Source organism: Colletotrichum chrysophilum (genome assembly GCF_026319265.1).
Source record: "Colletotrichum chrysophilum strain AFK26 chromosome Unknown scaffold_105, whole genome shotgun sequence".
Classification (NCBI taxonomy): Eukaryota; Fungi; Ascomycota; class Sordariomycetes; order Glomerellales; family Glomerellaceae; genus Colletotrichum; species Colletotrichum chrysophilum.
Window position 1 is genome coordinate 49,631 of NW_026517392.1, and position 12,500 is coordinate 62,130.

General features: G+C 50.9%; 3 protein-coding genes across 3 annotated transcripts; 2 read left to right on the plus strand and 1 right to left on the minus strand.

Moving 5' to 3' along the window:
- Positions 1 to 21: 21 nt before the first annotated feature.
- Positions 22 to 751, plus strand: COL26b_010132 (uncharacterized protein; the record flags this gene model as incomplete). Its single annotated transcript, XM_053182840.1, has 4 exons — positions 22 to 340; positions 414 to 516; positions 569 to 684; positions 741 to 751. 4 exons carry the CDS (start codon positions 22 to 24, stop codon positions 749 to 751), a joined length of 549 nt encoding a protein of 182 aa, XP_053033201.1.
- Positions 752 to 1,671: 920 nt separating this feature from the next.
- On the plus strand, positions 1,672 to 3,390 carry COL26b_010133 (uncharacterized protein; the record flags this gene model as incomplete). Its single annotated transcript, XM_053182841.1, has 1 exon — positions 1,672 to 3,390. One exon carries the CDS (start codon positions 1,672 to 1,674, stop codon positions 3,388 to 3,390), a length of 1,719 nt encoding a protein of 572 aa, XP_053033202.1.
- A 188-nt stretch (positions 3,391 to 3,578) lies between these two features.
- COL26b_010134 (uncharacterized protein) lies at positions 3,579 to 5,307 on the minus strand (the record flags this gene model as incomplete). Its single annotated transcript, XM_053182842.1, has 4 exons — positions 3,579 to 3,602; positions 3,655 to 4,083; positions 4,143 to 4,986; positions 5,102 to 5,307. 4 exons carry the CDS (start codon positions 5,305 to 5,307, stop codon positions 3,579 to 3,581), a joined length of 1,503 nt encoding a protein of 500 aa, XP_053033203.1.
- Positions 5,308 to 12,500: the final 7,193 nt, after the last annotated feature.

A 12,500-nucleotide genomic window follows, 5' to 3' on the forward strand; every position in this document is an offset into this window, starting at 1 on the left:
TACAGTCTCATCTCATCAATCATGCAGCTCACAACTCTCACAACGCTCGCCCTCGCCTCCATGGCGATTGCTGCTCCGGCCGTGCAGCAGAACTCCGTGGTGCCTCTGTCCGAGAAGCTCAAGTCTTCGCACCCGGAGGCTTACGCAGCATTCATGACTGCACCTTTCATCGACCTGGGCCCTGCGACTGCGAATGAGAAGCGCCAGGCGGTCCCTGTGGACGGCCAGCCGAACGGAACGCGCCCTATCATCACGCCCGAGAACATCTTCGTGCTCCAGTGCTCTGATGCTGGGTTCCGGGGAGAGTGCCTTTCCTGGGGAGCCCCTCCTGGCAAATGCGGTAAGCATGAGTCTTCAACGCGACGTGACCCGTTGAGGCGATGAGCCCGAAACTGATGAAAGAATGCTCTTAGTCAACTTCTCTAGCTACAACAAGACTCAGGCATTCTTGGACAAGTACGACAACCAGACTAGCTCCCTGAGCACCAACACCGGTGGTCTTTGCCAATTCTACAAGTAAGAAACCGAGCCAATCAGAAGTAACGTCGTCGCTGACATGGAACTGCAGGTTTACCGATTGCAACAACAAGGGTGATGATCGTGGCGTCACCCTTTCTTACAACTACAACCTGGGTGAGGCCAGCGATGGCTACTCAGGCGACTACGATGACCAGATCAGCTCTTGTAAGTGGCAGACCTTTGGTATTTATTCAGTGAATTCTTGCTCACACTCAATACAGGGAGGTGCTGAATGCCCGAGTTCGGGGTTAATGGAGAATTGATAGATACCGAATGTTCGCGGTGCGATTCGGCACAACCGGAGCAGGCCCCTTTGCGCGCCGACACGGCGGTTGAATGAGCTGCGCCAAAAGACCAAGAAAGTGTAACGGCGCGGGGCCCCCATAACAGCCTAAAGACGCATGCCATTTGTAGAGTAGCGCAGAGGAAACTTCTGACTAGCTAGAGAAAAGTTATTCAATATGAGGCTCTTGGCGAGAGTTCCACCACGGGTCTCCCCTGTCGGGGGCCGTAAGGCGCACTGCGAATCCGAGAGTCGCGCCCGCTGTCGCCTCAATCGGCGAGTCACCGCACTCTCATAATTGTCCGGGCGTCCGGTTCTGTGCCCCTGAGAAAGCCGCGTACCGCGTAAACCGGTGTTCTATGGGTGTTCCTCATTGCAGATCCGGAGCTACCCAGGTGTTCGTCCCATCTAATAGGCATCGGTCCCATTCTGGCGGAGCATCATCTACCGGATTGCGGAGCGACACCCCGAGTATTTCGTTACCCAGCGGAGCTCCATCGCCCATTCTTCCTGTTACGACCTGTACCAATGTTTCACATAAGGGGAAACAATGACTCGGACAGGGGTTAGCAGCACAGTAGACGGAACCTTAACGATGGTAACTCTCCTGATAGGTCGGTTGGTGGGGTGAATCCGACGAGCTTCAATATCCGTAATCCAACAATATGAATTCGCATATAACCAGAGCAGATCTATCATCAGCCGGTGGGAGATATCATACCATCTTTACAACTTCTTGCATTCTGACACTCGTGGTGCTAGCACTACTTACCTTCTTTTCTTCAGGTCTCATCGCAGACCGTTCCATTCATTGTCCAAGCTTTGCTTGATCTTCATTCACTATTTTCAGCATTCGACACCCCACAACAATGTGGCAAGGATCTCATTTGGCTTGGCTTCTTGCGGCCGCAAACATCATTGTCCCTGGTGTGCAGGCCGTTGACACTCTCGTCGATGTCGGATATGCCAAGTTTCAGGGTGCCGTTACGAATGCCGATCTGGGTGTGACAACCTGGAAGGGCATTCAGTTCGGCGCTCCTCCGGTCGGCGACCTCCGCTTCGCCGCCCCGGCCGATCCGGTCCAGACCGGCACCGTTAATGCCACGGCCCACGGCCCCATCTGCCCCCCTCAACAGCCCACCGACTGGACTGTCACCGGCACTTATGAGCGCTTCACGGTTGATGAAGACTGTCTCTACCTGGCTGTCACTGCCCCTTCCGGTGCCAGTGTTGACTCCAAGTTGCCCGTAGTCTTCTTCATCCAGGGCGGTGGATTCGGCTCCAACTCAAACGCCAACTGGGACGCCAGCGAGATTGCTTCTGACGGCAACGTCATCGTTGTTCAAATCAACTACCGCGTTGGAATGTATGGCTTCCTTCAAAGTGAGGAGGTTCGCGCTGGCGGCGGTCTGAACGCCGGTGTCAAGGACATGATCAAGGCTCTCGAGTGGGTTCAGACCAACATCGAGAAGTTCGGCGGAAACCCCGAGCAAGTTGTCCTCGACGGAGTCAGTGCTGGTGGCTCCGCCGTCGGCCTTCTCATGGCCGCCGACACTGGCGGCAAGACGCTCTTCGCCGGCGGAATTGCCGAGTCCGGTGGCTGGGTCACGATGAGAACCATGGAGCAGGGCCAGGGCCAGTACGATTGCCTCGTCAAGGAGAAGAACTGCACCGACGCTACCGACTCGTTGTCCTGCCTGCGTGCTCTCAACCAGTCCGAGGTCCGTTCATCCAGCTGCTGGTTCAACCCCGGAATCGATGGTGAGCTTTTCTCCGACAGCATGGTCAACCTTTTCGAGGCCGGCAAGTACACCAAGGTTCCTACCATCTGGGGTTCTTGCGCCAACGAGGGAACCATGTACTCCGCGCCGCAGTCCACCAACTCCACCGAGGAGGCGAACACATGGCTCCTCGGCCAGGACCCCTCCCTCTCCAACAGCTCTCTCGCCATCCTCGATGACCTCTACATCGACGTCCCTCAGCCCGTCTTCCCCGAGTCCGGAGTCAAGTGGCGCCAGGCCGCCAACGCTATCGGCGACGTTGGCACCCACTGCATCGTCCGCAACATCCAGAACTACCTGGCCCGCGACGAGGTGACGACCTACAACTACAGATACGGCGTTCTCGACCCCAAGAACGAGGCCGAAGGTTTCGGTGCGTACCACACCGTCAACACGTACGCCTTCTGGGGCCCCAACCGCACCGACGGATCCGCGCCCGACTCTTACTTCAACATCAACGCGCCCATCATCTCTCAGTTCCGCAAGTACTGGGTCTCCTTCATCAAGAACCTGGACCCCAACACCGACCGCGAGAAGGGCGCTGCTGAGTGGAGGCCGTTCACTGGTCCCGAGGGCCGCGAGAGGTTGTTTGTGCAGACTAACAACACGCACATGGAGAGAATGAGCTCTGCTCAGGCTCTCAGATGCGACGTTGTCAGGCTGTTCTCGAACAACCTGGGCAAGCCTGTGGACACTGGAGTCGTCACTGAGTTGGACGCTACTTTGGCAGCTGGCATCAACAGCACAACCGAGTTTACCGCTTTTGGCAAGAAGAGACACGTCAGGCAGTTCTCTCTCTACTACTGATTCACAGTACTGTAATCAGCTTGGTTGCCTAAAATTCATTTGCACATATGTACTTATTATAACATGGACCGGGCTTTAGGCCGATCCGTACATGGAATGACATTCTGTCAACGTTCACACGACTTGCTGTAACATTACTTTTCATATAGTGACGCGTCACACTGCATGAGGTGATTCATTGACCATTATTACAAAACATAACGGAACATGGGCTGGCCAATAGGTTAGTATGCCTGCTCTCCAGAGTTTATGAGTCGCACTTACGTTTTGCTTGTCGGTGACATCCTCAAAGCCGAGCGCCTCGCCTTCCCTTTGCATTTCAGCAATCTCCTCCTCGGACTTGCCCTCGAGCATCTGATCTCTCTTCCTGTTCTCTCGGACGTAGATGAATCTGAGAATCTGATTCATGACCAGGTTCAGAATGAATCCGCACAACATAGCCACGATTCCGTTGTGGTAAGCGGGCGCCTCGGTGCTTTTGAAGAACTGGGGGCCAGCGATTTGGCCAACACAGTAGCAGACGAAGACCCAACCGGACGCAACAGACCGCTTGGTGCTACCGGCGATGTTGGTAGAAAGGAGGCCAAGGATGACCATGAAGCCGACGGGGTAAGCGCCGAGAAGCCAAACTCCGACCAGACGGCCCCATTTATTGTCGAGGTGGAGCTGGTTGATCAGGCAGGTACCAATGATCTAGGCAACTTTTGTATTAGCAACTGTTCCATTTCTCTTCTTGGAAATAGCGGACTTACGGGAGGAACCATGGCAACTGTGCCAATATGCAGCCTAGAGTTAGAGATCTTGCTTGTCAAGAAGCCAGCGCCAAGTTGAGCAACAACTTGAACCGTCGAAAGCGGGAGGTTCATGAGGGTTGTCTGCAGTGAGTTGAAGCCGAAACCTTGGATGATCAAGGATCCAAACGCCAGTCCTCCCGAAGCAATGGCGTTGACGAACGAAATGAGGCCAAGTAGAATAACTGCTGGATCCTTGGCCGCCTCCACAACTTGGGCCATGACGAAATTCCGGCTACGACCCGTGCCGGTCTTGTTCTCGGCAACACGCTGCACGGCAATGACCTTCTCCCGCTCTGTCAACCACTTGACCTTAGCAGGACTATCAGGCACAAAGATCGTGAAGACCACGCCCCAGACCACGGTCATGGCACCGAGGATAAGGAAAATGTACTTCCACGGAGACAGTGATCCGGTGATATGACCGATTCCAAACGCAAGCAGTGTGCCGATGAAGCTGCCGACGCCGAGAAACGAGACCCACATTGCCGAGCGACCGGCTTGCTCTTGACGGGACCACCACATGCCGGTAACTGCGACGAATCCGGGGCTGATGGTAGCCTCGGTGGCACCCAGAAGGAAGCGCACGCTCGCGAGGCCGGCGAAGGAGCTGCAAGCCGCAGTAGTCATAAGGATCATTCCCCAAAGAATGATGTTGGCACCTAGGAACTTTGCGACCGGAAAGCGCTGGAGAACGGCGACACCCGGATATTCCGCAACTAGGTATCCGAAGTAAAAGATGCTGCTCGCCCAGCTGTACTGTTGGCCATGAAGCTTGTTGTCTGGAATGATTCCCCAAACAGAGCTGTATCCAAGCGAAGTTTTGTCGATGAACTGCAGAGCATATGTGATGCAGAGAAAAGGCAAAATCCTACACCCAGGTAAGCGTGATTAACCCATTGGTTACACGAACTAAGTACCTTAAATCGATCTTGCGCAGTACAGCCTTCGACTCGGCCTCGGATAGTGGAGCAGAGTTAAGAGCAGAGGCGGCGAGGTCGCCAGTCTCATCGGTGATGTGGTGCTTCGAGATCGGATCATCTTCCCCGGGAGAGGGGCCGGTAGCGGGGTTGATGTCGGAGGCGGCCCGCTTCTCGGGATCGGAGGCTGTTTCGGTTGCAGCCATTTCGATATACGTGACAGTAAAGCTTCTCCGTCAGAGGCTTTTTCGAAGGTTGGCTTCTTTCTCAGGCACGAACCCGAAAAAAATCTTTCTCTTTCTGAGATTCGGGAAGCCGTGAGTCTTTATCAGTCAACGTCTCTGTTATGAGCAAGGGGAGTGGAGACCGGATATCGGGGCACATCCGACGATCGGCAATTGGTCTTTTCCAATGGTCTTATCTCAGGTCATTTCCTACCCCGTAACATTCCCGCTAAAGAATCCCCGGCGACGAACCGACTTGATGGGATTGGCAGAAGCTGTTCTTGTTACTCACTATCCTTTTGCTTATCGATTTCGTGCTGAGCGTGTATGCGAATGATTTTGGGTGTCAAGTAAGGAGGAACTGTCGAAACATGGAGCTTGATCGAACACAACTGCCAGCGCAGCTTTGTTACATGGTGTTACGAATAGACATCAGCTTGACAGCTTTGCCTGCCGGTGGCCACGTGCCTCAAGGATCACGGCAACGAACCGTTGAAATTTTTCTTTTCTCCGGGGAACTGATGGTAGCCCCAGCGTAACCGGAGCGCTGGGTGGCTGGAAACTGTACCGAGTCAACGAAAGTGGAGATGCGCATATCGGGTAGATATCTCCCGCGGGGAACGAACCGTTTTGGTATGATTTGTTGCCGCCTTAAGCTGGACAGTGGCTTGCAGTCTGCTTGCATTATTTTGCGTAGTCCGGAATCAAAATCGCCAGGGCTTCAAACTTCAACGTTATTCACACTTGGAAAACGAAACCGCAACTTGAAACCAATAACCTCTCAACAAACAGCAGTCTGCCTGTGAACCGACCACTGAGTACCGTGACAAATGCAGAAACTCTGGCAAGTGTAAGGTCAAGAATGATGCAAGTGTCGTTGATAACACTGCAATGGGGTAAATTACGAAGTTATCATTTAGATTGTGCGTTGTCGTGAGCACAGCAGCCCCATCACCGATACCAACAATCACCCGTTGATCGCTGGAACATTTGGGCAATGATGCAACATCTAGGATCTTCTCGTTCATTATGAGCTCTACATACATGGTATTGTTGGGGCGTCAGAGAACGCATTTAGGGCCCTTGCCCAAGGTAGGTTGAGGTTTGTGGCACCCGTCGTCGTTTCTTCGTGATAGACCTATTTCCTCTCAATATAGTCGGTAGGGGCACCGGCAGGTCTTGCATCGCTTGCTTTCTAATATTTCTATAGAAGCTTTTCGGATCCCTTGTTAGGCTCGTACCTAGCTTCGTGGGCTCGATATACCACTGGTCTTTTCCCATTTCGGTACCAATGAAGAAAAAAAGGGACTGTATGATATCTCTGTCGCTGGCTTTCGTTATAACGGATGGCAGATTGGAATCTTCGGCGGCTTCACACGCGTTGTCGCTGGAATCGTATTCGAGGAAAATGGCCGCGAGGGCAGCTAGGATGACCCCAGCCACTTCGTACCCAGAAATCTTATTCCCCATCCAGTCACATGGAATTTCTTGAGCCATTGTGCAGAATGTCCTGCCGCGTGGAACCTCAAGAATTGGACGGCCAGAACACGGAAGCTGGGCACGGTTGATATCAACGCCCAGCACTGTGATGGAGTCGCTCATAAGGTGCTGTCTTCTTGCATTTGCAAAAAATACCCTGCAAACTCCTGCATCTTTCTCCATCGAAATTGTTGTTTTGTTTGCGTGTACGGTGTCCAAAGGGCGCCGCTCCTCCGCAACCATCAAGCCGGCGATAGTTATGTCAACGTGCGTCTCTGCCCAATCAAGAGCCTATGGCAGTGTTATTAGTCATAGAGACGCCAAATGTATTTCCAATAACGCCTTTTTAGCTTACCGAAGACAACTGTCTTGTCGTGTTTCTGTGCGTTGCGCTCTCTAAATTTCGGCAAACTCTACAGACGTAAATGACGGCTGTGGGAGCTAGATTCAAGAGTAGAGAGACAATCAAACTGCCATGCCCCAGGGAGGTCGTTGTACGATCCTCATCCACCATATTCTCAGGGCTTGGTTCACTTGATTCCACGAAGTCTTTCCAGATGATCCGTAATTGATCTTCTGGGTATTTACGGAAATGGGGAATGTCCTTGTGGCAGCCTGTGTCCATGATGGCGATTCTGATCTCTTGTGGATTACGGAGTCCCTTCAACAGTGAATGAGCTCTACCGAAATTGTCTTTGGTCCAAGTTTCCTCTAGAGTGCTGTATGCAATGTCAATATGGTCGTTGACCAAAGGCCGTCTAGATCAAGGAACTTACTGAGCAGGGATATTCCATCCTTCAAGCGATTCCAGTTGGGTTACATGAGTACGGTCTGAGTCTCTCACTTCGCTCTCTTTACCTGAGCCAGACAAGTGAGCTCTCTTTTGCCCTATTGTTGTCTGTGTGCTGGATTCTATACTCGTAGTCGTAATATCGGCCTTTTCCGGATTGTGCGACAAGCTTTCGCTGACTTCGTGCAAAGCGTTCGTGGTTTTGTGTAAGGCTCTAGATTCCACCTCTCGCTTCTCTGCTGAGTCCATCATGTGTGTCCGAAGATTGCGTAAGATTGGATCCTCACTCGGATTCTCCCAGACTTCAGAAATGCCAGGTAGAAAACCCCATTCGTAAGTCCTTTTGTCCGCTTCCGGAATTTCATCAAGCAGCCTCTCATCGAAGAACTCGATAGTGGGTTCATAAGCTCCAATGATTCTCGCGTTCGTCTCATCATTTAAGATGTTTTGATAATCCAACACGTGCAAGAATCCTCTTTCAGAAACACTGTAGGTATCAGCCAGTTGATTTGCTTCGTTTCCTTCAAGATAATCGCCATGCTGTTCTCTGTGTTCACCACGTTTTGGGTGTTCCGTCCCAGAACCACGGAATGGTCGTGGAGGAACCAGCTCCTGAAACTGGTTTTGTTCCAAATCAACCCCCACGTCTGCGTAAAGCATCTCTGGAAAGTCGTCGAGTATGGTACTTCTAGCCCTTGGGTTTGTAATGACGATGCTCACACTCGCTTGGCTAGCCGAGTCCTCCAATCCTCTGGGGTTTTCTTGGTAGGGCGGTAGCGATCTGAGAGCAATAAGGCGCATGTGGCTAGTAATGTGGTCTTCCATGTTTTCCACTTCTGCCACTCCGCACAGTGGGCAGGAACTGAACATTGGACTCAGGTTCTTGACATTTCTGTCAGCGAGAACCCCTATTTGAGCGTCGGTCAACTTTCCTGGATGGATTTCTTTGATATGATCAATGTAGCCCTCCCTAGCATCTATCAACAGCTTGCCGTGCGACTTTGCGTGACAAAACCACTGAAGACAATGGTCGCCCATGTGATCCAGCCATTCCTGGCTGTGGCTATATAATTGCTCGCCCGACGGACATGATTCAAATAAGCAGACGTAGGGGTCAAGATCGTCTTTGACATGTAGCCTTGAAACGGTAAGTCTTTAAGTCGAAAAGTTCTGACAGGATTTTGAGTGAAAAGAATGCTTCAGAATGGTGAGTATCATTAAGCTTCTCTGTACTTACCTCCAAGTCGTTTCGTCAGCAGCAGCGTGAGCTGGCAGGGCGAGGAAACAATATTGACAAGTGATTTGCCCTAGGTTTTTGAGCTTTTCACTTTTCTCATCATCCAGAACATCCCTCATCTCCTTCGTTACATTTTTCTTCAGCTTCTCGTATTGTCGGTTGATGGCATCGCACGGAGAAGGGGGGAAGGGAAGCTCGCTTTGGTTATTCAGTGGCAACGTCTTTGAAAGGGAAACCACAGAAGGAGCCAACGCCTTCTGAAAGTCTTTGGATTTCAATGTTGTTGCTGTTGGCGCTATCGAGTCTTCAGCGTCGACGGTTTCGTCCAAACTATCTTGCGCAGCTGAACTTCGTGGTTTTCTCACAAAGCTTTTCGGGGATCGGTGTCCCCTGACACCATTCGGTCTTCTTATCTCAAATGCATCTACCCTCGGCTTTCGACTAGAATTCGCGCTATATCGAGATCTTCGATACGAAACTCTCTTTCGCCTAATCAACATGGTGTCCGCGAGTCGTTTACGCATAGAATCACTTGTTCCTGGGAATCGATCGCGAATGTAATTCGCAAGGAGTTGATGCAGAAAGGGTTCTAGGTCATTTTTGTCGTCGTCCCGGATGCGAAAGCTCCTCAGCACCTTCAGGTTTTGTGCCTGTCTGCTTGCTCTGCGAACAGTGTTTGCGAAATTATGAAAGAGATCTATCTCATTTCCTATTTCTCGTAGAGCATCTTGCAACTCCGTTTCCGCGGACGGAATCTCTTTGCAAGCTTCGACGGTTTCGGTTGAATTGAGGATACCCATACCTACAATGACGCGTTAGGAATTGCCACAATGGATTGCGAGGCACTCACAATATTCAGGACGATATGATAATCCTTCTAAAAGACCAAGAACAACATCCCGGGCACTTGGAGCATCCCGCAGGCGATAATCAAAGCTTCCGCGGCCTGTGGAATGAATTCCAACACTGTCTCTCCAGATACAAAACTTTGCCACCTGGTCGTCCACGAGAGACAGCTGTTTAGGACCGATCGAGGCCGCCTTATGAAGACAGGTTTCAAACAATCGGAGGCACAAATTGACTCGACGTGCGACCGGAGGTAGTTCTTGCGGTTCCTCATCATCAACGGGGTCCATTTTGGTTATTTTAGTTGTCAGCGTGAGATGTGTGAGAACGAGAGATTTCCGTGTCAAGCTGGATCTACGGGCTACGGCGGCAAAGACCCACAGCCTGCTGACAGGTCCATAATCGTCGAATCATCGAGCTTCTGACGCCGGTGCGAAGCCTGCATCAGGTGGCCACCCTGGTAGGCACCTTTCCGCGGTCTCTCTTGACTGGCTCGCGCTCATTCGCCGAGTGCATAGATGACAAATCTCTCGTCCGCTTGAATATCGAACACATCACCCCGCTCGATCTTCTGACTCAGCCCTCACAGTCTCACGCAGTCATCTCTGTAACGTCCCTTCATTCATCTTGTCAAGGAACCTGCGCATTTTGGAAACCGTGCACATGGCATCTCAGCTCCCCGCCAGCGATCACTTCATCGATACCAAGTTCTTCTTATCTGTTCTGGGAACATTCCAAGACGTTGCCGATATACTCAAGGCGAATGAAAAGGATATTCGGGTCAAGATTTTCCTTGTCGACCTGAAAACACGATGTCTCATGCTTCAGGAGCATTACGAGCTCATTGCAGATGGTGCCCACGAGCTGGATGGCAAACTATTAAATCGCGTTGTGCGCCACCTGGAGTCTCTCACAAAGACCCCTGGAGAGTCCTATCTAGCGCGAAACGTCACGGTTATTGGTTCGACTTTGTCAGTTTTCAGGAGATGCTGGGAAGATGCACGGCTCCAAGACGACAAGAATACGATGCTTGAACTCGCCCAAGTATGGATGAAATTTGGGACCAATCACCAAGAACAGCGGAGTTTTATACGGTCCCTCGACAATTTTGTGGATGAATTCCGAGAAGGACATGTCGAGGATATGCCTCATTTGTTGGCAGAAGATCCAACCACAGAGCACAAGATCAGAGAGCTCCCGTACACTGTTTGTGCCGCAGCACAGTCGATGTTTGACGCCCTGTTGGCCTGCAAAACGTGCAAATGCAAGCACTCTCACGATTTTCAGGCTCGTCTTCGATTAGGCACCCATCGACACCCGATTCTAGGTGCCGACCCTGATCTTGAAGTTGACTTCGACACTTTTCTCTCTGCGGAGCAGGATTGGCAAGAGGTTCATATCAAGACAATAGAAGACCCGAGAAAACATAAGGTTGTTCGTTTTTCAGTCAATGGCGTAACGGAGGAATCTGGATCTCAACCCGTATTTGCCAGGGATCAATCAAGGGTCAAGAGACTGTGTAAGCATATTCTGAGAGCCAAGGCGATGGAGGTGTACCGTCTGGAGCTCAGAATTGTTCAAGGCAAGGTCTTCCAGCTGGAATCAACGAAAAGCACATCTCTTGTCGACAAGGCAAAAGACGCGATATCATTAGATCAATTCCTTAGAGAAAGACCAGATTCCTTGTCGGCAAGGGCGAAGTTGTTTCTCGGGGTACTAATTAGCTCCGCAGTCTTCCACCTTTACGATACACCTTGGTTACAGCCTATGTGGAGCTCTTCCAACATCTTGTTCTTCCATACTACATCTTCCCAGCTTCCTCTGAGACCTTTCGTCCAGACTTGGTTATCAAGCTCAGGTGCCGATCAATTTGTAGTAAGTATTGAGAATTCTAGCCATGCCCCAGAAACACTGGGTATTAAAATAGCAAAGACAGGCAACACCGGGCAAGATGACATTAGCAAGGACGATTCAGCCTCCTCAGATGATTCGGACGACGATTTCAATCCTGACGATTTAATGGACCATCAATGTCCTGTCCTTATCAAACTTAGCGGTAATACTAATGGAAGTATACTCTGCTAAACCGTTTTCCGAGCTGGCCCAAAAGTACGGTGTGCACTTAGCAGAAAGCCCACAAGCACCAAAGCGCCTCATGTACCTGAGTATATGTGAGGTGTTTGAAAGATGGAAAGAAGATGTCCCTGAGAACACACAATTTCCCAAAGCTGTAGAGAGTTGCTTAAACTCGAGGCTCTGGGAAACAGACGGACAGAAACATGCGTCGAGAGAAACAATCTATCGAGAAGTTGTTCGACGACTGGAGCTCGAATTAAGCCAGGCTTTCAGCAAAACATCTCTTGAAGAACTTGATGATGAAGCGGCGAAGATAGACTTTGGAAGTTGGGATCAGATTGTCTTACCAACAACTCAGCTGTCTCACGGTGGAAATATACCTCAAGGTGATGCCTCAGTATTGAACAGGCCTCGCACTTCATCGCCGCAAGATGCAATGTTGCCACGCCACTACCAGCAAGGGTCATTATTTCCATGGCCATCTCAGCCACACCATGCGGCCAACATCACTCGATTCACCAACCTCCTCGGGGACCCATCCAAAATGAGACATGGTCCAGCTAGCCATTTTGTTGACAGGTTTCATGGCTCGGCCTTCTTCGACGACGAGATTTCGTCTGAAAATCACACTTCTGAAGCGTATGTTTCTACTTTGCTTCTGTTTTCTTTCTCGATAATCAATTGATTGCGACGTCTTGGGTGGGAAAATGATTTAATAATATTGACAAACGATAAATTGCTTCTAGC